At 40.7% G+C, this 25,604-nt stretch overlaps 1 protein-coding gene across 34 annotated transcripts in view; it reads left to right on the plus strand.

Moving 5' to 3' along the window:
* The first annotated feature begins 5,797 nt into the window (after nucleotides 1-5,797).
* ABI2 (abl interactor 2) overlaps nucleotides 5,798-25,604 on the plus strand; it is a 64,902-nt gene continuing 45,095 nt past the window's right edge. For 8 of the 34 annotated variants that reach the window (XM_070421896.1, XM_070421899.1, XM_070421897.1 and 5 more), the window contains exon 1: nucleotides 5,801-6,066. In XM_070421896.1, the coding sequence (XP_070277997.1) occupies nucleotides 5,950-6,066 (117 nt within the window). In that variant the 5' untranslated portion in view covers nucleotides 5,801-5,949. Of the gene's footprint in view, nucleotides 6,067-25,604 lie in introns of all 34 variants that reach the window. The other 26 variants (XM_070421920.1, XM_070421909.1, XM_070421917.1 and 23 more) reach the window with 6 other exon arrangements.

Here is a 25,604-nt window from a genome sequence, read left to right on the forward strand (position 1 = left end):
TTTCTTCTAAGTAATTTCCTTTCAATGTGCACGAATTCCTGCACTGGGCCTCTAGTGGGTTTATAATAGGTGGTAGTTATTAAAAATATCAACCAAAACAGTTAGTACTTCTTTGTTCCTTCTATATCATCAGATCATCATTCAACCAGGAAATGTTTAAGAATCAGGTGTTGTTTTTTTCAATTTATCTTGAGAGTATTACAGATGTCCCCCATTTGTCCCCTATTACCTGCCTTCCCCTGGCTCCGAGAAAGCATTCTTTCCCAAAGTATGTCTCATGGAACACTATCCCGTGAGTCACTCTGAGAAAAAAATTCCTGGATCATATTCATATTCATTCATACTCATATTCTCCCTACTAAGTTCTTTCTCAGGTGTGTGTGTGTGTGTGTGTGTGTATTGCATATTAATATATTGGTAGTACTAAGAAGTTCTAGTGTAAAGAAACCTATTTTAGTGCTTGGTTTGACACTTAATGTTCCAAGTGTATTTGAAGAAGATATCCCTCTTTTCAGGCACACCTATTACCCTATAAAACCAATGTTTCATAGAAGTCGTATTTTATAGAGCGATTTCCAACCAGTGTGCTGCACGGATTTTTAAAATGTTCAATACCTGACTATTAATTTAGGGGCACTGACCTTGTTTTCCTTAGATTGTCAAATAAAATGACAACAGCCAACACAACAGTAGCTATCCAGTGTGAATGAATCAAAATTATACCTCACTTTTTGTCAGATTGGTAAAAGTATAATTTTTGGTGTGATGTAGAATTTTATTAATTAGTTCACGTGTGCCATGAGGGGAAAAAGATTGAAAAATCACTGTTCTAGGGAACAGAACTCATTTTGTCTGATCTAGAGACAAGTAAGAATCTCAAATAACACCTGTCCTAGCTAGTTCCTCCGACTATACATGGTCCAGAGATTCTCTAGACTAGGAGTGACCACACTCTTAGAACCAACCACCTGAATTCCATGTTCTCTCGCTCCCTCCCCTCCACCTGTTTGCTCTGCCAGAGCACCGCATCCTGTAGATCTACTGACTCTCTCCTCTACCCCTGTCCTGACTTCCAAAGAAATGGGACCTATTCAGTCCAGCAGCAGGGTTTTTGCTTTTGTTTTCTTATTGAGCACTTAATGCGAGTCAGCTCTCATGCTAGGCACTGGGGATACAGCAGTGAACAAAACACGTGATAGTATTATGGTGTTCTCTCTCTCCAATGCTTCACCAGGAGGGAGAACCCAAAATTCTTATGTCCCAAAGCTTAATAGCACTCAGAGCTCTCAAGGTCCAGGGTTTGGGGTTTGGAAGCACCTCAAGGACCCTTTAGGTTAGTGCCCAAAAAGGAAGTAACTTGCAGTTAACTACTAGTATATGATACAGAACAGGAAGACTTCTGTTATGGGCTGTAGTGGGGGAAGAAGCAGAAGTAACTGTTGGGAATCAAACCATTATTTTTAGTGTGTGAGAAGATAAACTAGGTATCTTATCAAGGAAAACTTAACATTGATGCTAAATAGAAATATTGGAGAACTTTCAGATGGAGAACAAATAAAGCCAAGAATTGATTTGATGGCGAACCTTTTGAGCTCGGCGTGTCAGCATTTTGAAAAACCCTAACTTAACTTTGGTGCCGTGTCACATATAGAAATTTTTTGATCTTTGCAACCATAGTAAAACAAAGACTTATATTTTTGATATTTATTTTATATATTTAAATGCCATTTAACAAAGAAGAATCAACCAAAAAAATGAGTACGCGTGTCATAGGTTCGCAATCACTGGACTAGGTTCAAGAGCAATATTTATTACAGCCATTTGTATGAATTGTTTATTTTTATCAATCCTCTCCTGAGGATATTTTTCCATTGATTTTAAGAGAGAGGGAAAGACAGAAATATCGATGTGAGAGAAACATATTGATTGGTTGCCTCCTGCATGTCCCTGACTAGGGCCTGGCCCGGGAGGAGCGTACAATCCAGGCATGTGCCCTTGACCAGAATTGAACCCGGGACCCTTTGGTCCACGGGCTGACACTCTATCCACTGAGCCAAACTGGCTAGGGCTGAATTGTTTAATTATATGGCAGCACTTGGTGTGTTCAACTTTCAGGATTTGCTGCTTGTATTGGCAAGGTCATCTGCTAATAGATAACTGATTTTTCGAGCTTGAAAGGATCTTGTAAGGATTATATGGCATAGCCTGCTCACAATCTAAAAATTTAGACTCAAGGGAGAAGCTTGGGACTTCTGGGAGTAGTGACATTATTAGGACTTCGCTTTGGATTTTTCTCATATCCTTTTGAAAATATGTGCTTCAATCTATGCTGCTATTATATTTATAGAATTTTGTTAAGTGTTCAAGAAGGTGTCGATTCAGAAGGAATTGGGGAATTTAAAAAATACATGTTCTTAATACAGAACCTTTGAGGAAGATGCAAATGTGTTTTGAATGTTTAATTTGCTTAGATTTAAAAATACATATCTTCAAGCAAAGTTGCCATGACAACCTTTCGTAATGTGTGTATACATTTTATGTCTGTCTCCGAGGTTTTCATCTTTCCCAATACATGGTTTAATCATAAGAATTGGTCACTGTGGTCTATTTTTATCTGCATGGTGCCCTGTTGGAATTACATAATTTTGGAAAATGCAAATCAAGCAATAGAGCAATTCTGTACACAGTGATTCCAACAAGATAAATGTCATCCTGTCTCTCCATGATCAGAGACTGATCTGGTTTCAAATCCAAGATGACATTTTAGACAGAAGTAGAACCATGAGTTTGTTCTGAGTTTCTGTTTTTTCTTATTCAGAGGACTTATAGGAGGGTCCTAGGAAATTTTGGAAATTCTGGATTAAATCTCTTAGCCCCAGAATTGATCCAGCCTCCTGGGATCATCTAATACACTAAAAATCTCATTTGTAGACCCCTTTTCACTGAGGGAACTCTTACTTTCCAGTATTTTAATCGTCATTGCCGAAGATTTTTCTGCTGGAAGGTAAAATGGTATTTCCCCCTGAAATACCATCATAAAACCCTATGAAATATTTCAGTGATATGAGTCATTCACTTATTCATCTGGGTAGACATTTAGATAATAGAAGTAGCTAACAGAAGTCTGTGAGAAATATATTGTTAATTCCTGTGGAGGAGGAAGGAAGAAATCCTACTGATGTATTTTTAATGTAGTTAAATTCAGCATTCCCGGCCATTTTAAAATATCAAAATTATTCTGTTTTGCTCCTTTCTTTCCAAGAGGCTACATAAAATTTCTTTGACAAAGAAAATAATGAATCTTTTTTTTCTCTTAACCTCTTCTACGTTCTGTTTTATGAACACAGCAAAGAATAGCCTTGTTCTTACCAACCTTGTACTTACTACACAAGTAAAACTTATTAGCATGCACTATGGTGTTTAGTTAGCAATCTTGTCCAAGTGTAACCTTTTTGCAATATTACTGAAACTGACAAGAAACAGATTGTTATAAAAAAAGTGGCAGCTGTGGAAATCATACATGCTGTAGGTAAGTTAGTATTCAGCATACAAGTTCTAATGGTATTAATGTACAATCAGAAAAACTGGTACATTTCAAACTCTTCGCAATTCATATTATTATGTAAAAGAAAAGTTTGCTTGGTCCAATATGTCTTATTCTCTTGATTATTCGTAAGTGTCTTATTCCCTGAAGCAAGTTTATGTGCTATTTAAGTCACTACTACCCCATCCCATCACTCTGCTCTCTAATGAATCTCTGGAGAGTGACCCTGCCGCTTTCAGTTTTAAACAAGCTCATCACACTTAAGTTAGATAGTCACTAATACAGAAGATGTTTAACGTGATTAAGAGTAAAACTGGTTGGACTGGACCAACATTTTCAGTGTCTTTTCATTTGGGTTCCACAGTGAAAACTCAAAACAATTTTCTAACATGTTTATCATTAAGCCAATACAGTAACATCAGAGATTTCTCCAGAAATCTGTAGTGGTAAGTCATTGAAATAATTTTTTGAGAAAGTATAATATAGTTTCCTCATTATCTGGGGAAAAAAGGGGGGGTGCAGGGAATCACTGTAGAAGGAAGAAGAGATCACAAAAGTAAGAACACGAGTTGCAATTATGGATCTTGTTCTAAACTACAACCTTGACTTTGCACAGCACAAAAAAGGTCACAGACTTTATAAAAGCTCAGTGGTTGTCAGGAATTTTAGCTTAAAGAATAGTCAGACTTATGAAGATACAGCATTAGGAGAATAAGAACAAAACTGCAAGATCAAAATGATCTACCTTGATTTTTTCTAGCATTTAATGTTTTTCAAGGTGCTTTCACCTAAACTCGTATTTTATTCATGTCACAGCCCTGTGAGGAAGGAAATTAGTACCAGCAAAACCGTTTCCAAGACTTCACTGAATCTGTGGCAGGCAGCTAGACACACATGAGCAGAGTAAGGACTGTGGGCCAAGCACAGAAGTCACTGGGGCATAAAGCCCTGGGTGCCCAGCAAAGGACCATTGTGGGGTGGGACCCCGTCCCAGGTGCCTTTCCTCCCCTAGCTACTGGCATATTGCTGGCCATGTGGTTTGGACCCTCGGACCTTTCTTGCCTCAGGATAACATCTGGGCCTCAGTTGTATTTCAGCTCCAGGCCTAGAAAGGCAGCAAAATCAGATAAAAGCAACAACAAGCCCAGGCTGACCTCAGGACCAGCTGCGCTGACTAATGACCCAGCTGGTGCCTGCCAGTCCTTCAGTGGAGACCCAGCCCTGGGCGGACACACCTGGGAAGCTGCTGCCTGTTCTATTGAGATCTCCCCCTGGATCCTCCCCTGAAACTCCTCCCTTAGCCCTTCGGAAGGAGGACCTGCATGCTCTCCTGGGGGCAGTCCCGCCTTTCCCTCCCTCCCCCTCCCCCCAGACAGGTGGCCTTGACCTTGGTCACGTCTAAGCTCTAAGGGCCCTTCCTTTGCCTCTATAACTTACCTGCTATCTCCTAAGCCCTTTTCTTCTATGAATTTTCTCCTCTACGACTCTGTGACTTGATAAATGTTCTCTTACGGCTCTGAATTTTTTCCTATTTAGATTCCAATACTGAGGCTGCTGAACCCAGGCCTGGTCTGACCCCACGGGACTAACACCCGGTGCCCTTCTCAAGGCCCCCCCCCCCCCCGCCCCCAACAAATCAAGGAAGAAACGTGGAGAGAACCAGAGAGATGACAGAAGAGGTGGTCAGAGAGGGAGCGAGTCGGAGGCCAAGCACGAAAGGCTGAGGTCCAGGGGACGGGCGGAGCAGCTCCGGCGATAAAGCGCAAAAGCAGCTGGAGCGCGAGAAAGGTGGGGTTAGGAACCGGGAGGTGGTTATGCATCCCCGAGAGGACAGATGAGGTCGAGGATGAAGAGGAAATGCAGAGTCGCCCGCTCTCCGAGCTGCATGGAAGTTTGTGGGCGGACATCCCGCAGGCCAATGGCCGCGGCTTTCGGCCCCAGGCGGAGAGTCAGCGCGGGGCGCCGCGGAGCCGCCGGCGGGAAGGCTGCGGCCCCGGACCCGCCTAGGCCGCCGGGCGTCTCCGAGCCGCGCCACCTGCGGGGGCCCAAGGGTTAACCGCGCGCCTCCCGCCAGCATCCCGGCCCCGCTCGCCGTCGCTAGGAGACGCCGGAAGTGGGGGAGGGGCGCCGTGGGAATCCTGGCCCGGCGCCCGGCGCAGGGAGGAGCGCGCGTGCGCGCGCCCGGCCGGCAGTCGCCCGGGTGACCGTCCGCGGAGGCCGTGGGCTCGCGGCTCGCGCCCCGCCCCCGTCCCCGCGGCCCCCTCCCCCGTCGCTCCCGCCGGGTGTCCTCGCTCCTCCCGAGCGGCCGCCCCGGCCGCCGCTCCTCCGCTGCCAGGCGCGGGCTTCCCGGGCGCTGCGGCCGCCGCTGCCTCCGCCGTCTGCGCGAGGAGGAGGAGGATGTGAAGATGGCGGAGCTGCAGATGCTGCTGGAAGAGGAGATCCCGGGGGGCCGCCGGGCCCTCTTCGACAGCTACACGAACCTGGAGCGGGTGGCCGACTACTGCGAGAACAACTACATCCAGGTGAGGCTCCGGCCCGGCTCGCGGGGGCCTCGCGGGGGCGGGCGGCCGGGGGCGGGCGGGGGCCCCGGGGCCGGGGCGCAGGGCGCTCGGGGCGAGGCCGGGCGGGGACGCGGCCCACGGAGCCCGCGATGGCGTCGGGGAGGGTGGCCGCGGGGGCTGGGGGCGCGCGAGAACCCTCCGGTTGCAGGACAGTGCAGCTTTAAAAACCACGTTTAAAAGCCACGACCTGGGGGTGTGTGGTGTCCCCGCCTCGTCGCTCCTCTGCCCTCCGTCGCCCCCGCACGCGGTGCCTGTCCGTGTGCCGGGGGCGGAGGGAGGAGCGGACGGTGGCATTTTCTGTTTGACAGAATCCTGCTCCCCTGGGCGGCAGGGGTGTCGGGGAGTGATGGGTCCCCCCCGCACCCAGGCCCTGGAGGGTGTTTTAGAAGGAGCTATGCCGCTGCTAAGCGAAGTGCCTCCGTTTTCTATTGATGTGAATGCCTCTGCGTGCGTGCGTGTGTGCGCGCGCGCGTGTGTGTGTGCGTGTGTGTGTGTTGGGGGGGTGCTGTGTGTTGGGGGTGTTGTGTTTCCGGGGGGTGCTATGTGTTGGGGGTGCTGTGTGTTGGGGGTGCTGTGTGTTGGGGGTGTTGTGTTTCCGGGGGGTGCTGTGTGTTGGGGGTGCTGTGTGTCCGGGGGGTGCTGTGTGTCCGGGGGGTGTTGTGTTTCCGGGGGGTGCTGTGTTTCCGGGGGGTGCTGTGTGTTGGGGGTGCTGTGTGTCCGGGGGGTGCTGTGTGTTGGGGGTGCTGTGTGTTGGGGTGTGTGTGGGGGGGGTTGGGAGGATGCTGTGTGTCCGCTTCTCGCCGGGATGCAGGAAGAGCGGTTGTCTCCTGTTGGAAGTTGTGCTGCTTCCCTCCCTGCGGGGCCGCGGAGCTGCGGGATCCCCTCCCCGCCCCCACCCCCACCCCGCTGGGCTCGGTCACTGACTTTCCGGTGGGAAAGGGACTGTGACTGTGGCTGAGCGCATCGGGGCTGGTCCTCAGGCTTCCATTTCCCCGTGGCGCTGGGCCGGCGTCGGGACCCTGTGCGAGCGCTGCGTCTGCGGCAGGGAGGCCAGGGCTGCTGAGTGCGATGAGGCGCCGCTGCGCCTGGGTGAGGCCATCGACTCTGTGGGTTAAAAAAAAAATCCTTTGAAAATTATTTGAAAGAATAGGTTAAAACGCACAGGTTGGAAACTCAGCATCTTTTGTTTTCTTTATGGTTGCTTCTGAATCACAGGGTCTACCTCCATTTTTTCCCCTTCCCACTTAAATTCACTTGGCATGAAGGTGGAAATGGAAGAAGTAGGTTAAATTGTTCCTACACTAGGGTCTCCCCCCCCGCCCCCCCGCCCACATCTCCATTTCTCCTTTTTAACATCAGATATTGGGAAGCATTCTCAAGTCTTAGTTTAAATTTTTAAAAAAGGTGTTAAAATGTATAGGTTCATAAATTTCGTAAGGACCACGTGGTTAATCAAGGACGGTATTGTGAGATTTTACTTGCAATGAACTCTGTATTATCTTGTAGAGAATATTTTTATTGTAGAATGAACCAGGCACAATCCAAAGAGGCAGTTGAAAGTATGGCTGGTGCTCTGACCCAAGAATATTTCTTGGGTCAGAGATTCATACAAAAAAATACAGTTGTCCATGTTTGTAGGGTGCTTTTCTGATACTGAGTGGGGTAGGAGAGATTCAAAGGTTCAGTTGCTCAATTTCCACTAAATGTAGTCAGAAGTGTTCTGTGGCCTATGGCCTGGCCCTGTGTCAAGGGTTGATAGGCACCTAGTGTCTGCAGAATTGCATAGTGCAGTTAGCAGGAGAAGCTGCTCTGTGAGCTAATGAATACTGTATGCCGTGCCAGCTTATGCTCTGTGATGGACTTCAGGTGGGAGAAGGATTGGAAGCAGCTGTGCTGTCTCAGGGACTTCACATCCTGCAGGAGAGGCACTGAAGGGGTCATCCTATTGCCATGGGCAGCAAGCTACTGGAAAGAGTTAAAGGTCAGAGAGAAATTGAGGGTGGGCAACAGTTTGTAGTTAAGCTTAATTATCAGTGAGTAAAGGGAAGAAACAGATTTGTCTCTCTTTGGAAGATAATTTTTATTGTAATTTCAAGGTATAGTTCCTCATAGGTTACAGTTGTTACGTAAAGGTGCAAGTACCTGGATTAACAAAGCTGAGAGGTTAAAGAGATCAGTGATGGTTGTCTTTCTATACCTACACACCCTGTCTCAGCAGGGGGACTCAAAATTTAGTGGTGGCATTTTGAAATTCAAAGTATAAATATTGATTAATAGAAGTGGATTTGGATTTTAAAATATTTGTTCAGTTTTGGCATCTAAAAAAGATTTTACGATTTTACCTTAGATTCTCATCTGTTATAGGATCCAGTGGGTATATTATTGGTGTTCTTTCCAGATGGCAGCTCTTACATGAACTGTTGTGTAAAGTTGATAGATAGAACATGATGATAGTGATTTGTGCTGACCTAGCTGCACATTTGGCCGGCTCTCCTTGCAATCCAAAGAATTGACCAGCAGGGGTTTTGATGCTGCCTCTGACCCTGCAATAGATGAAAGTTAATTGGTGGGATCAGTGACCAAGTGGTTAATTTAGCCTTATAGCATCATGCCCTAACCACTAGTTTAAGTTAAGTAACCCGACACTGATTTTATTTTGTGGAAATGTAATTTTTGCTTGTAAAGCAGAAAAAGGACAGATCTGTTGATCATATGTAACAAAAGGTAACGGTTTTTTTGCTCAGTGTTTTTAACACAGTGTGGGCGGATCACGGGCATTCTCGTGTTTTCATATTACATAGTGTTTTACATAAATGTGAAAGGCATGCCTTAAAATTAAATACCCACTGCATTTTGAAGTTATTTATTACATGTTCTTACAAGCTAATATCTTTTTAAAGTATGATATTTTGTAAAACGTTTTTTGTACTCGTTCCATAGAAATTTATCTGGCCACTGGGCAATAAAACTACTGGTGCACAATGTGTTAAGTAGCTGGTTTTATGCAAAGGGGTATCCAAAATTTAAGAAAAATAAGTATGTTCTAAATGTGGGTTATATTGTGTGAAATTGACAAAGGAGGGAAATGATTGTGTAGTCTTTCTGAAAACCATTGTACTCTTTAAATTGTTTCTGTGTTATAAAAATATCCTTCAGATATATTATCAGCATTAGAAGTGAACAGACATTGTCTGAGCACACAACAGCTACAGGAAAAGCAGAGCAGGATTGTAAGTGGTAGTTGTCCATGTTACTAATGTGGTTAATAGAAACTTAAAAATCATCTGTAGTAAAATTTTAGGTTTTTGTTTTATTCAATCTCTAGAAACAATTTTTTCTAAAATGTGATGATAGAAAGTTATGACTATAATTTGCTGATACCTGATTATAAAAAAAGAACTTAGTAATCGTTAAAGATTTTTTTTGAGATACATGTAAGACCAATGTTTCTTTTCTTCATTTATTAATGTAAACATCTATGCCTAATCTAGGAAGTGTCCAGAAATTTAAAAAACTACACACATTTTTGATTAACTTGGAATCTACAGCTTTACAAATAGAAGAATTTTATTTTTTAATTTATTGTTTCTTAGAGAGAGAGAGAGAGAGAAAGAGAAAGAGAGAAACATCGATTCAAACATCCATTCGTTGTCCCACTTATGTATGCGTTCCTTGGCTGATTCTTATGCCCTGTCTGGGCATCACATCTACAACCTTGTAAATTTGGATGACACTGACCAACTGAGCTACCCACTAGGGCGAAGAATTTTATATTTGCTTTAATATTTTGGTAGATGAAATAAATTTATAGTTGTTACTTTCCTTAATTAAGACTGAAAAACCATCTTGTTTGTATTTACATTTTTTCCCTATTTTTAGATAAAAGAAAGTTACTGATTTTTGTGAGTGATAATTCACATACATAGTAAAATTCCATTGCTCATTATTTGGATATGGAGCAAAATTATCCAATAACATGGATTTGTTCAGAACAGAAATGAGGAATTTACCTTAATATTTTATCTGAATTATTTCTCTTTTGAATACCAAGAGAACTATCATTAATGGCTTCCTTTTTTTTCTTTCTATCAACAAAGATATTCCAGAAGTCATTAAAAATTTCATTGAAAGGTTTATAAGGAGATAATAGAGTCATGGCTTATTCCCAGCTAGTTTCATAAAAATGTAATCACTGAAATTATATTAAGATTTAAAACTCTTATTTAATAAAAGCTATAGAATACATGCACATTGTTGAAAGGTTATTAGAAAATACAAAGAAACTGAAAATTGTCTAATCATTTTGAATATATATCTGGTATTTATACTTTTAAACCTTTTTGATATATACAACATACAGTCTATATCTTTTTTATTAACTTTTTTTAGAGAGAGAGAGAGGAGGGAGATCCAGACATTGATTTGTTGTTTCACTTATTTATGCTTTCATTAGTTGATTTTTGTATGTGCCCTGCCTGGGAATTGAACCCTCAAACTTGCTGCATCAGGATGATGCTCTAACCAACTGAGCTACTGGCCAGGGCTAAAAATCTAAGTCAGATCATGTCACCTTTCTGTTCAGAACACTCAAGACTTCATATTGCCTACAGGCTGCAAGTGATGTAGCTTCTACTTCTTCCCTCTCCCACACTCACTCTACTGCAGCCACTTAACCTTTTTTTCTTCAACATACCAGGCATACTTCTGCCGCAGGACCTTGTTACTTTGCATTGCCTATGCCTTCTGCCAGAAGCACTCATTCCCAGATAGTAGTTGTATGACTGGATTTTTACCTCCTTCAGGCTTTTTCTCAAATGTCACCGTCTTGATGACCCCTTTTTGATCTATGTAAAGTAGTAACATACTCCTGCCCTTTGTTCACTCTCTTCTTTGCTTGTACTTCTATTTAACATAACATTTATTTCTGTGCCTATCTCCTTCCCCTGGTATATGAGCTCCATGAAGGCAGGGAGTTTTTGTCTCTTCATTGCTAGCACCTGGAACAGTGCCTGGGACAAAACAGTCATTCAGTAAATATTTGTTAAATGAATAAATAGGTACTTTTTAGTAAGCAGTAGAAAATATCTACTTGAAAACCATGAAGTAGTTTTCCAAATTTGAAGAGTTTGTAGATTTATGTATATAGGTAAATGAAGTAGTTCAATGCTTTTCATTTGTTCAGTATATTTAATGTAGATGCTACTGACAATTGACAGTCCTGTTTCACAAATGGCAGATCAATTACTTTCACTAGAGCAGGGTGCTCATCAATTGCCTGAGCTGATCTGCAGCTTCTTAGGAAGTGAGCAAGGGAGATTTCCTGTTTTAAAAAAAATCAGATAAGAGCTCTTCCGGGGATGGTGTCTTCAGGCATTTACAGGGTCCAGCATTTGACATATTGTCCAAGGCTGTCCTCCAGCACAGCCTCTAACAAAAACTAGGCTGTCCTGAAACCCTGTTAGTAGAATTGCTTACCTTTATATCAGGAAGGTTGGGAGAGCACCAGAATCTGCACGGGGCCTGTGCCCAGGCTGAGTTCGAGGAATTCCTGTGGTGAGACCTGAAGTTCTAATGCTGTTGTCTAAAACTAGAACACATGCCAGCAGGGCCTATGGTGGGTCCCCTGTGCCGAATGTGACAGGTCAGGTGTGCTTTCCTCACTGAGGCGCAGGAAATTGTTGAACGTATGGAAGGCACAAGCACAGAACCAAAGCTAAATTTATAAAAAATGAGGCTCTTTTGAATAAAAAACAAAACAAAACACAGTATACTCAAGCTTACCTTTGATTCTGCTAAACTCAGGTTCTGTTCAGGTAGGAATAGTGTTCTTTTTTTTTTTTTTTCCTGTGTCCCCTGTGTTTTGTTGAGTAAAACAATTGAACTTATGACTCACAGCATTTAAAAGTTTTTATTATATATATTTTGCTTGCTCAATAAATATTTTTTGAATGAGTATCTGTCTATGCTAGGAAATCAGTGATAAGTAATTAACTCATGGACTTGACAGCCTAGTTGTGTTACCATTTGATTGCTATGAAGAGCCTCTTTTGTAAATTTTGATTTAGTGGAGTTTGAACTAAATGTAACATGGTACTATTTTTTCTTTTGTCATTTTTGCTGACCGTTATTTGGCTTTGTCTATTTACCCACTGACAACTTTGAATAGAAGTAAGTAGATGCGTTGTTAGGAACTTCCAGAATCTACAAAACAAGATTAAATAGGGAAAGCCAACAAGATGCCAGCCTTTTGCAATATTTAGTATCACAAGACTGTAGCAGAAGCTAGATCTTGAATAATATTCTTTCTCTTCTCCCTTAAAAGTTTTTATTCTAAATACTAGTGACCCCATGCACGGATTCATGCACATTGAAAGGAAATTAATTAGAAGAAATATTTTAATATCGCTACTCGCCCTTTCTCTATAATAGTAGTGTCAACAAAATTCATGTTCAACAATGACAGATTGAAACACACGTGTGCGATTGGCGCCAGTGAGAGCTTTATATGTACAGTGGGGCCTTGACTTACGAGTTTAATTCGTTCTGAGACCGAACTCGTTAAGGAGCTCGTTAACTCAAATTACTCTATCAACTCAATGCAAAAAATCTGCCGAGAGACAGCTGGTATCTCAAAAAACTCGTTAGTCAGGACACTCGTAAGTCAAGGCCCCACTGTATTTCGCATGTGCGAGTCAAATTAGCCTTTTATATATATAGATAAACTTGCTTAATTAGACCTACTTTCTGATTTAGCTAAACTTTTCCAGCTGGGCAAGAAGCACCCCAACTTCTCTTTCAGTTAATTGTAAGCAACACAGCAGTAAATGTCAACACGAAGCACATTATTATTGTAGATCACGCAGGGCGAACAAAGGGTGAAATATTTAACTGCAACAGTGTTTGACTATATCAGGGGTGGGCAAACTTTTTGACTCGAGGGCCACAATGGGTTCTTAAACTGGACCCGAGGGCCGGAACAAAAGCATGGATGGAGTGTTTGTGTGAACTAATATAAATTCAAAGTAAACATCATTACATAAAAGGGTACTGTCTTTTTTTTTTTTAGTTTTATTCATTTCAAACGGGCCGGATCTGGCCCTCGGGCCGTAGTTTGCCCACGGCTGGACTATATTCTGCACAGTGAGAAAACCTGAAGTCATTTTCAAGGTCCACCATTTCTTCTTTTCAGTCAGGTCAAGTTTCTAAACTTTCTAAACTTTCTAAATCTCCTTGTCTTGCTAATGAAAAGAAAATAGGATTCTACTAAGTCTCCCATCTACCTACTCCAGGACTTCTGTGAGAATCAAATGAGATGAGGCACGGGAAAACGCTTCACAAACATTTGGTTGAACTGTAAAATGTTTGCACCTGGCTATAAAGCAAGTCGGGTTCCTGACTGAAGAAACTCCAAGGAGGCTAGTTGCTAGGGAGAGGAAGCCGGGTGTTGCTACATGATGTCATTACCCGGCACCACCCACAGCTACCGTTTCTGGGCCGGGCTGTGGGCCGTATTTTGCACCATGGGGTCTCAGCAGTGTTGGTTGCGATTTGGTGGGCTGTCGCTCCGGGGTGGTGGCAGGGCCTGTGTCCCACTTGGGGAAAGCTGAGTGTTGATTTGTCGCCACCAGGTTCGTGGTGCCATTTCTTTGTAAATGACCATTGAGCATCTGCCCGCTGGTGGTCAGTGTGCGTCATAGTGACCAGTCGGAAGGAAGGACAGGCACGTAGCCTTTTATCTATATCAGCGGTTCTCAACCTGTGGGTCGCGCCCACAGGAAAACACATATAGCATATCAGATATTTACATTACGATTCATAACAGTAGAAAAATTACAGTTATGAAGTAGCAACGAAAATAATTTTATGGTTGGAGGTCACCACAACATGAGGAACTGTATTAAAGGATCACGGCATCAGGAAGGTTGAGAACCACTGATAATGACAAGGCTTTATACCCCAACCTTTTCTTCTTTTTATGATTGATTTAAGACTGTATCTCTAGCGTTATTAACATGATTTTTAAAAAATAGTTTAAATTTTGATTAATTCAGTTTATTATTTAATTTTATTTGGACATAGGCTCTTTTGACTCAAAATATATCAATTAAATCAGGGCCTCTTTGGCTACTACTCTAATTCTGGTCTTGTCCCCTCTCTACCTTTCCAAAGTAACAATTGTTATTTCAGTGATTAAATTTTTTTTTAAAATTTAGGAAACATTTATATAACATAGAACTTACAATTTTACATTTTAAAGTGTAAAGTCCAGTGGTTTTTAATATATTTGCAGTTGTGCAACCATCACCAAATCTCCAGAAGATTTCATCACCCCAGAGAAAACGTGTACTGACTGAACAGTCACTCCACTCCCTGTACTCCCTGGCAACCACTCAGTTACTTTCTGTCTCTATAGATTTGCCTATTCTGGACAGTTCATGCAAATGGAAGCATAATATGTGACCTTTTGTGTCTGGCTTATTTCACCTAGCATAATAATGTCTTCAATGATTATCCATGTTGTAATGTGATTCAGTACTTCCTTATACTTGATGGCTGAATAATATTCCATTATGTGGATGTTACATATTTTGTTTATCCACACATTTGGGTTGTTTCCATCTTTAGGTCAATATGAATTATGCTGCTTATGAACATTTGTATGCAAGCTTTTGTGTAAACATAAATTTCTAATTCTCCTGGGTATATGACCAGGAGTAGAATTTCTGGGTCATGTGGTAACTTAATTTTTAACTTTTTGAGGGACTTCCAAACATTTTCCCACCGTGGTTGCACTATGTACATTCCTACCAGTGGTGTATGAGCGTTCCAGTTTCTCTACATCTTTGACAATATGTGTTATTTTCTGATAAAAAAAGAAAGTTACAGCATTGTAGTGGATGTGAAGTGGTATGTCATTGTGGTTTTGCCTTGTATTTCCCTAATGACTAATAATGTTGAGCTCTTTTCCTGTGTTTATTGACCATTGGTGTATCTTCAGAGAAATGTCTGCTCAAGTTATTTTTTTTTCTCTCCTTTGTTCACTTTTTTAATTGTGTTGTTGACCTTTTTGTTGTTGAGTTGTGAGAATTCTTTATTTTGGATAGCAGACCCTTACTAGATAAATTACTTACAAATATTTTATCCTATTCTGTGGGCTGTCGTTTCACTTTCTTGATAGTGTCCTTTGGTGCACAAAAGTTTTTGGTTTGGATGAAGTTCAAATTATGTATTTTTTCTTTTGTTGATTGTGCTTTTGGTGTCATGTTTAAGAAGCATTGCAATCTTTGGTGTACAGGACCAACTCCAGCCAACTGAGCCATCTGGCCAGGGCCCATTTTTAATTTTTTGAGGTAACTCCATACTATTTTCCATAGCACTGCACCAATTTGTATTCCCACCAACAGTGCAGGAGGGTTTTCTTTCTCCACATTCTCACCAATACTTGTTGTTTGTTGATGTATTGATGGTAGCCATTCTGACTGGTGTGAGGTGATAGCTCATTGTTTTATTAATTTGCATTTCTCTGATAACTAGTGACTGTCGAACATCTTTTTATATGTCTACTAGAGGCCCAGTGCATGAAATTTGTGCATGGGTAGGGTCCCTAGGTCTGGCTGGTGATCAGGGCCGATCTGTGGGGTGACTGGTGGGGCGATTGGGGCCCCGTTCGCACCTGCCTTGGTTGGCCTGGCGCCGCCCGCTCACCGGCTCCTGCCCGCCCACCGCCACCTCGGGGCATGCAGGCTGGGGGCAGCTTCTGCATTGAGCATCTGCCCCCTGGTGATCAGTGCACATCATAGCAACCGGTTGTTCTGCTGTTCGGTCGATTTGCGTATTGGGGTTTTATTATATAGGATTGGCTATCTGTATGTCCTCTTTGGAGAAGTATGTATTCAGATCCTTTGCCCGTTTTAAAAATAGTTTTTTTTTCTTTTTAAAATTTTTTTGTTGACTGTATTATAGATGAACCCCATTGCTCTCCTCCTTTGTTCCCCTCCACCCAGATCTCACCTCACCCCAGGCCTTCACCACATTATGGTCTGTGTCCATGGGCTATTCAAATATGCATATATGTTCTTTAGTTGATCTCTTCCTATCTCCCCCACCCTCTCCTCTCTCAGATCTATCAGTCTGTTCCATGTATCCAAGTCTCTGGACCTGTTTTGTCATTTTATTTTATTCATTAGATTCCAAATATAAGTGAGATCATGTGATATTTATGTTTCTCTGATTGGCTTATTTCACTTAGCATAAAACTCTCCTGGCCCCTTCATGATGTCACAAAGGGCAAGAGATCCTTCCTATTTATAGCTGCATAGTATTCCATGGTGTAAATGTACCACAGCTTTTTTATCAACTCATCAACTGATGGGCACTTGGGCTATTTCCAGATCTTAGCTATTGCAAATAATGCTGCTGTGAATATAGGGGTGCATTTATTCTTTCTGATTGGTGTTTTGGGATTCTTAGGATACATTCCCAGAGGTGGGATCACAGTTTTCTTTTTAATTTTTAAAAAAATATATTTTATTGATTTTTTTACAGGGAGGAAGGGAGAGAGATAGAGAGTTAGAAACATCGATGAGAGAGAAACATCGACCACCTACCTCTTGCACACCCCCTACTGGGGATGTGCCCGCAACCAAGGTACATGCCCTTGACAGGAATCGAACCTGGGACCCTTCAGTCTGCAGACCGACGCTCTATCCACCGAGCCAAACTGGCTAGGGCTGTTTTTAATTTTTTGAGGAAACTTCATACTGTTTTCCATAGTGGCCGCCCCAATCTGCACTCCCACTTGCATTTTATTAGTGTTTCCTTTTTTCCAAATCTTCACCAGTGATTTATTGATGGGAGGTGATACCTTATTATAGTTTTAATTTGCATCTTTCTGATGATTAGTGAAGTTGAGCATTTTTTTTATATTTCTATTGGACAAGTGTTTATTCAGGTCCTATGCCCATTAAAATTATTTTTTAATTGATTTCAGAGAGAGAGAGGAAGGGAGATGGAATGAAACATCATTTGGTTGCCTTCTGTGTGAACCCTGACTGGGAATTGAACCTACAACCTAGGTATGTGCCTTCACAGGGAATTGAACCTGCAACCTTTTGATGTATGGGATGACACTCCAAGCAACTGAGCCACCTGGCCATGGCTGTGGCACTGTTTTTTATAACTGAATTTTGTCTGGTATACACCCCTGGTGTATATTTAGTGTAATATGTACCATTTAACTGAATTTCCATTGTGTTTTTTCCTTGCCTCTGTACATGTTGTAATACTTATGTTACTATTAAGACATTTGGGTATATAGAGAAGCTATGATGCATTTATGTACTACTGCTTATTTCTTTATTATTGAGATATAATTGACATACAAATTATGTTATTTTAGGTACAATGTAATGATTGATATTTGTATATACTGAAAAATTATCACCATAATAAGTCGAGTTAATGTGGCCCTAGCTGGTTTGGCTCAGTAGTTAGCCCACAGACTAAAGGGTCACAGGTTCAATTGTGGTCAAGGGCATGCACCTCGGTTTTAGGCTAGATCCCCAGCCAGGGCTTGCGTGGGAGGCAACCAATTAATGTGTCTCTTACATTGATGTCTCTCTCTCTCTCTCTCTCTCTCTCTCTCTCTCTCTCTCTCTCTCTCTCCCCCCCTCTCTCTCCCCCTCTCTCCCTCTCTCCCTCTCTCCCTCTCTCCCTCTCTCCCTCCTTCCCTCCCCCTCCTTTCCACTCTCTAAAAATCAATGGGAAAATAACCTCCCGTGAGGATTAACAGAAAAACAAATCAAGTTAATGTGTGTCACCACATATAGTTACAGAATTTTCTTTCTTGTAATAAGAACTTTTAAGATCTACTCTCTTAGCAACTTTTGTATATGCAATATGGTATTATTAACTATAGTTGCCATGATCTATCTTTAGGACATATATGCTACTGCTTATTGAACTCTAATATCTCTTGTCTTTGAATTAGAATATAGTGTCATTGGGTTTCTTTCATCTGTAAGGCAGAGGTGCAGCAGCACAGTTGAAAGGCCTCCGATGTCTTACCTAGGCTGTGGGGGTTTCTAACCTAAATTTTTATTTTCATGTATGATCATCTGTGCTTTAACGTTTTTCCTCTTTATGGATACTTTGTATATAGAAAAATGTAAATATGAAAAGGGAAGTCAATCAGTAAATGTTCCAGTGTTTGTAATTGTAGTTAAAAGTATTTCAGAATTCTGGAGAAAATACATAGATTCTCATATGGCCTTATTTTGTTAGATTTCCGACTTTAATATTTTCAGATTTTTTTTCCCTTTTCTTACTTTTATTAACATCAATTTGATGCTGAATTTTCCAGGCCGTAAGTTTTGTTTGTTCAGTTTCGTCTGGGATCTTTTTCTTCCTGTGCAGCCTCCTCTTCTGATTTAGGAACAGTTTGCTCTTTTTCAGTTAAGTATCATCTCAGTGTGGCAGGGAGAGCTCATGTATGGTTTAATCCGCCCATGGCTCTGTGAGTTCTGAGCTACATCTTGGGAATTTTGTTCATCTGAATGTGTTCAGTGACCAGAGAATCTACCTCTAAACCCTAAGTTCAACATTACTCTCTGTATTTTTCAGAACGTGCAGCAAAAATTCAGCATTTAAAAAAAAACTTCATTGTTGAAAGTATTACATATGTCCCCTTTTTTCTCCCATTGACCCCTTATAGTCCCCTTTCCCCCACACCCCAGGCCTCCACCACCTTACAGTCTGTATCCATGGGTTATGCATATATGCATACAAGTTCTTTGGTTGATCTCTTCCCATCCACCCGCCTACCCACCTACCCACCTACCCCCGCCTTCCCTCTGAGATTCCACTGTCTGTTTCAGCACTCTTTTTGGCCCACCCATCCTGTGCCCAGCCCACTGTTTAGGCCTGGGCACACCTACCAGCTTGACCATTGTAACAACGAATGGCACAGACTGCTTCTGTAAAATGACATCCTCAGATACTTGGTGCTTTTGGATATGCATTCCTTTGGTGGTCTGGGCAGTTTCACGAATGCTCTTAAAGTGAACACAAGGATTTGAATCTCTTGATTTGTATGATTTTGTGAGGTTTTCTGTGCATCAAGTGAATAGCGCGAGCCATTTTCAGAGGTCACCTCATGCTGCTTATGGGAAGAGCAGATTTTTGTTCATCTATAAATAAAGAATTTAGAGGTATTTCTAATTTCCTGTGTCTTGAAATGCCAAATGTTACTGTTGATTTATACTTTTCCAGATGCGCTTAAGCTTTGTTTAGAAAGAATCTTACCTGGGAGCATAAAGTTACCATCTTGTATTTATAAGCAAAGACTGTAGTGAATATTATTCATAGAAGGGGAACTTAATCTTCAATGATAATTTAAAAGAACTCCAACTGTACCAGTCATTGCTTTTAAGTGGCAAAATTATATTCCAATGAAAACTAAAGAACAATATAATTTTTTATTATTTTAATTTTTTAATAAGGTATTGCTTGTAATAAAAGTTTGCTTGTAATGTAACTGTATGGACTTTCAAATAAGGTTTCAGAATACTAAGCTCCTTCCCAACTGCTTAAATCTGAGAAATTTAGTGTTTCTGACATGAACAAACCAGAGGAGTCTGCCAAATGCTATTTTTGTATTTGGCATCTTTTTCAGTTTGTGCTAATAAAAAAGAATACTGTGTTGAATCTTTGAGGAAAATATTTCAGTTTGGGGAAATAAGCCACTAATGTCTTTGACCAGTGTGTATAATATCATGTTGCTGGCTAGAGGAACACATCAACTGAAGGAAAGTGAGGAATTGAGAAATAGTTATCTGCTATATTTCAGGTTCATCCATTATTGGAGCTGTTATAAATACAGCATATTTGTTATTTTTTAATTCCTGAAGTCTTTGACTCTTCTGTCTCCTTTTTATTTTCTTAGGTTAAGTTAAATTCGTTTGTAAACTTGTGCTCTTTTTATCCTCATCCCATTTTTTCTGTTATCTTTTTAATTTTATTTTTTAAAATATTTTTTATTGATTTCATAGAGGAAGGGAGAAGGAGGGAGGTATAGAAACATCAACGACGAGAGAGAATCATTGATCGGCTGCCCCACACTGGGGATTGAGCTCTCAACCTGGGCATGTGCCCTGACCTGGAATCAAACCTTGACCTCCTGGTTCAAGGGTTGATGCTCAACCACTGAGCCACACCTGTTGGGCCTGTTATCTTTTTTAGTTAACATCTTGCCTTTGAGGGAAGTGATACTGACCTGAAAGTAGGAAAAGATGAGCTAGTTTACTCCTTTAGGGAGAGCAGGTATACAATAGTAAACCTTTGGCAGTTCGGAGGGCCTGTAGCATGAAGTGTCATTCCTTTATACAGTGGGGCCTTAATTTACGAGTGTCCCGACTAACGAGTTTTTTGAGATAACAGCTGTCTCTCGGCAGATTTTTTGCATTGAGTTGATAGAGTAATTTGAGTTAACGAGCTCCTTAATGAGCTCGGTCTCGGAACGAATTAAACTCGTAAGTCAAGGCCCCACTGTATTTTCATCGTCTACTCTTGCAGTATTAGATTATAAAATTAACCCATTAGACCCTATACTTAGTGCCCTTGGTTTTGCTACCCCACTTCATATGGTACAGTGAATTAAAAAAATGTTTCAGTCATTCATTTATTATTTACTGAGCCTGAATTTCATTAATTTTTTGTAGTTTTTTTTACTTAGGTAATATTTTATTTCTCTTGAGTATCAAATGGAGTTCTGTTCTTTTTTTACAGAGAGGAAGGGAGAGGGATAGAGAGTTAGAAACATCAACGAGAGAGAAACATCGATCAGCTGCCTCCTGCACACTCCCCACCAGGGATGTGCCTACAACCAAGGTACATGCCCTTGACCGGAATCAAACCTGGGACCCTGGAGTCTGCAGGCTGATGCTCTATCCACTGAGCCAAACCGGATAGGGCTGGAGTTCTGTTCTTTAAATCCAAGGCATACATCATGTACTTTTGTTGTTCATTTGCTTGGAGGCATTGCATGTCTCAGAGAGTAATGAGTCATCACATAGAATGCAAAAAAGTGATGGGTTGGTTCATGGCCAAACCATAGAAGTTAGTTGAGTGGAAAGCTTTTTTTTTAGTGTAAATATCATGAGATCTGAACTTGAGTTCTGCAGTTTTGCATCTAGTAATTCATTTGTTATTTTTTGCTCTTTTCATCTGAAAATGGGATGGATGATATACTGACTCTGATTTTATTCCAGTTTTGTTCATAGATCAAAGGTGCACTGGTTTCAACTAATACTTACTCTTTTGTGTGAGATTTGGTGGCTTGGGGAATTAAAAAGAAGTCAGTAAACTCTGACTCCTGTTCTCAAGATGCATCTAGGCCTATGGAAAGAGGATCAGTATACAGATAACCATAACTTCTCCTAAGTGGCATAATGAGATTATTTTCCAAGGAAAAAGTGCAGTGGGAAGTGGAAGGCCAACTCGGCAGACATTTGTTGACCTCCACCATGTGCTAGCTTTCTGGTCAGTTGAGAGAGCAGACATAAAAACAGTTCCTGTTTTAGAGAGCTGGGAATTGAAATTACATATGGATTGTGGTGATACTTTCAAAGTACTCTAGGTCTATTCTTAAACTTTGACTAAAACCAGACAGTTGTGTCAGAGCATTCACATATAGGAGTTATTTTTTTTTTTACAATGTTTTCAGAATGTGCAACTTGGATGCTTTCTAGATATTTAAAATTTGGTCATTAACCATGTGATCATATATAAGATGAAGAGAAATGATTTGAAAGAGAAAAGATTTAGCATTTTCATCTTAAGTAAAAATAAATGTAATTAAGGTTCAGTATAGTACTTTCAAGTGTATTCATTCCTGGTGAGTAACAGTCTCCACATTAAACATGAAAAGTTCTTTAAAACTCAATCATTATTTTAATTGGTATGAAGCATTCAGGAGGTAATTAGCTTGAGAAGAATGGTTTAAAATGCATAATTTATAAGCAAACCTTTTATATGAAGAAGTGACTGAAATATATTTTTTACGTGCTTAATTATGTGTTGACAGGATAATTAAAAGTTGGGTGTTAGTAGATTTATGAGCAAAATTTAATTATGATGAAATCTTAAGTTACTGGAGACTTTTTCTCAATTTTTAAAACTCACAGCAATTTAATATCACCCATCTAGATGAAGTAAGGGATTTCTTTTAGTTTTATTTAAAATTAAAGAACTTCTTGTTTTCTGAACCATTTGGAAATAAGTTTGCTGATGTCCCATCACTGCTAAACACTTTGTGTTTTTCCTAGAAATAATATTTTCCTAGTTAACCACAAAATAGCCAACAAGCATAGGAAGTAATACTGATATATTTTTACTATTAAATCCTCATATCCCTATTCAAGTTTTACTAACTTTCCTAATAATGTACTTTATTAAAGAATCCAGTTCAGAAATACATTGTATTTAGTTGTTATGACTCTTGGTCTCCTCTAGTCTGGAATAGTTCCTTATTTCCTCATTTTTCTTTGGTTTTCATGATCGTAACACTTTTATAGATTACAGGCAGTATTTTTTTTTTAATAGTTTCCTTAAATGTTTGATGTTTCCACATGACTAGATTCAAGTTAATGTATTTTTGGTAGGAATATTAGAAATGATGCTGTGTTATTTTCCTTCTTCCTATCAAGTTCTGATTTCAATTTGTTCCATTACTGATGAGTCAGTTTGTCCCGTTACTGATGATACTCATTTTGATCACTTGATTACAATTGTGTCTGACAAGTTTTTTCACTGATGAAGTTATTCTTGTAATATTCCTTGTTGTAATTAATAAGTACCTGTTGGGAAGGTACTGATACTATGCATATATTCTATTCCTTATTAAACTTGTAGCCCATTTTATTCATTGGGTTATAATCCATTTTATCAGTGTGATATGAGGAGTGCCAGGTGGTAGCTGCACATGCATTGGCTTGTATTATTGAGAAGCAGCCTGAATTTAGGGAACCTGAATCTTTTGTTTTGAAAAGCATGCCTGCCCTTTGTTCCAGAGGGAGATGCTCTTTCCGTCTTCTAAGACTAGTTTCTGTACAGACATCCTTGACAGTCTGGAACAAGCAACCAGTGCCTCTGTTTACACAATGTCAAGAAATGCAACACACCCATGGAGAATTGTCTCTCGGTATCAGTTTCATTTCTTCCTACAGGAGACGTATATCTTACATGTTGCCATCTTCTCCAATCTGGATTGTCTGCATTATTGACATTTTAGTCTACAGCACAGCTGTCATCTCAGAAATTTCCTTTGCAGTCAGTCTTGGACTTCCCTTTGATGGGCCTGCCTCTTTCATGTAGATCCTGTTTTCTGTTTCCCATGCTTCCTTCTTCCTTAGCTTTTTGTTTTGATGATGCACATCCTCTGGTGCTTCCTGAAGAAAAATAACTTGGAAAGTTTTAAAAAATTGACATTTTATGTGCTGAAAATCTTATTCAGCTTTCACCAGATTAATAGTTTGACTAGATAGATATAAATTATAGGTTGGAAATAATTTTCTCTCATATTGTGAAAGTATTCTTCAGATTTCTTCATCTTCTACTAGCCTTCTGTATTGCTTTTAAGAGGTCAAGTGCCATTTTGCTTCCTGATTCTTTGTATAGGATACCCCCCCCCCCCCCCCTTTCCTGTCTGGAAGCTTGTTGAAGCTTTTATTCCTCCTGATGTTCCTTGCTATGGGTCTTCTGTCAGTGACTGTACTAATCATTTAATGAGCACACTTATTGGATATTTATATTCGTTAGTTCTGCAAAATTAACTTGTTTCTGCTGTTTTCTCTTTCTTGTATTTTGATTAGTCAGATTTGGACCTTTTGGATTGCATCTCTATTTGCGTGGTTTTGTTTCCATTTAAAATGTCTCTTTATTGTTATTGTAATGGGGCGTGTGTGTGTGTGTGTGTGTGTGTGTGTGTGTGTGATTAACCTAAGCATAAATGTGATTAATTTGCTATGTTTTAGAACATATTTTAAAATGGAGTTATTTAGAAAATTTTTAACCTTATTTGTCAGGTAGTAGGATAGCACTAGAAAGATTGCAAGAGTTTTAAAAAATACATATATATGTATTTTAAAAATACATTTTTATTGATTTCAGAGAGGAATTGAGAGGGAGAGAGCAACATCAATAATGACAGTCATTGATTAGTTCCTGCACGCCCCACACTGGGGATAGAGGTCGCAACCCTGGCTCCTGGTTCATAGGTCAACGCTCAACCACTGAGCCAGATTGCAAGAGTTTTTGTGCTTACATTCTGCCTGTTTTTTGCAGGGACGGGGAGGCATCTGGAATACTTTTTAAAATTGTCGCCCAAGGATATGTTTTTATTGATTTGAGGGAGAGAAGGAGAATCCTCAATGTGAGAGATAAATATTAATTGCACCCTGACCAGGGAACGAACCTGTAACCTTTTCGTATATAGGACGATGCTCCTACCAATTGAACCACCCGGCCAGGGTCATCTGGAATGTTGTTAAGAGGTGAATGAGGCCCTAGCCAGTTTGGTCAATGGTTAGAGCAGCAGCCTGCCTGACTGAAGGGCAGGTTCTATTACCTGTCAAGGGCAGGCACCACAGTTGATCCACTCTCTAAAAATCAGTGGAAAAGATATCCTAGGGTGAGGAGTTAAAAAAAGGCAAGTGAATAAAGGTGAGCTTGTCTGCCTTTAAAAAGCAAGATTCATGTCAGATTTACCAAATGGACTCATTTTTTCCTAATCTAAAGTAGGTACTATTTTTTATTTTTTTATATATTTTATTGATTTTTTTACAGGGAGGAAGGGAGAGAGATAGAGAGTTAGAAACATTGATGAGAGAGAAACATCGATCAGCTGCCTCCTGCACATCTCCCACTGGGGATGTGCCCGCAACCCAGGTACATGCCCTTGACCGGAATCGAACCCGGGACCCTTCAGTCCGCAGGCCGACGCTCTATCCACTGAGCCAAACCGGTTTCGGCTAAAGTAGGTACTATTATAAAACTTATGATTTGTCACAGTTCAGTCTAAAATGGCCTACTTTCAAATTATGTTCCAAATAAGAATCATGGTATTTTATAGCTGAAACTGACATCTAGTATGGTATTTTCATTGTAACGTGTAGTAGCTGAGTCCTTTAGATTGTAGTTGACTTACTGACAGCCAGATATGATAGCAGAGTTAGAATAAGAGCCCAGATGCTCTATCTTTTCTATTCTCATTGTTTTTTAGAAACTCCACTTTGGCTTTAGCGATATAGGTTTTCCCAAAATAGTCAGCCACAGTCTCAGCAAATAACTCTTTTCTGAATCTCAAACAGATTCGTGTATGATCACTTATCTTATTTCTAAAGTAACCTGTCCCCCTCTGACACTTTAGGTGTGGAGGTGAATATCAAGTTTATTGCCTCCCTTGTTTCCAGTTAGCCCATACTAGCTTGTCTAGGTAGATGACA

This window comes from Myotis yumanensis, unplaced genomic scaffold (assembly GCF_028538775.1).
Source record: "Myotis yumanensis isolate MYYU_CA2020_CCGP unplaced genomic scaffold, mMyoYum1.0.hap1 SCAF_8, whole genome shotgun sequence".
Taxonomy (NCBI): Eukaryota; Metazoa; Chordata; class Mammalia; order Chiroptera; family Vespertilionidae; genus Myotis; species Myotis yumanensis.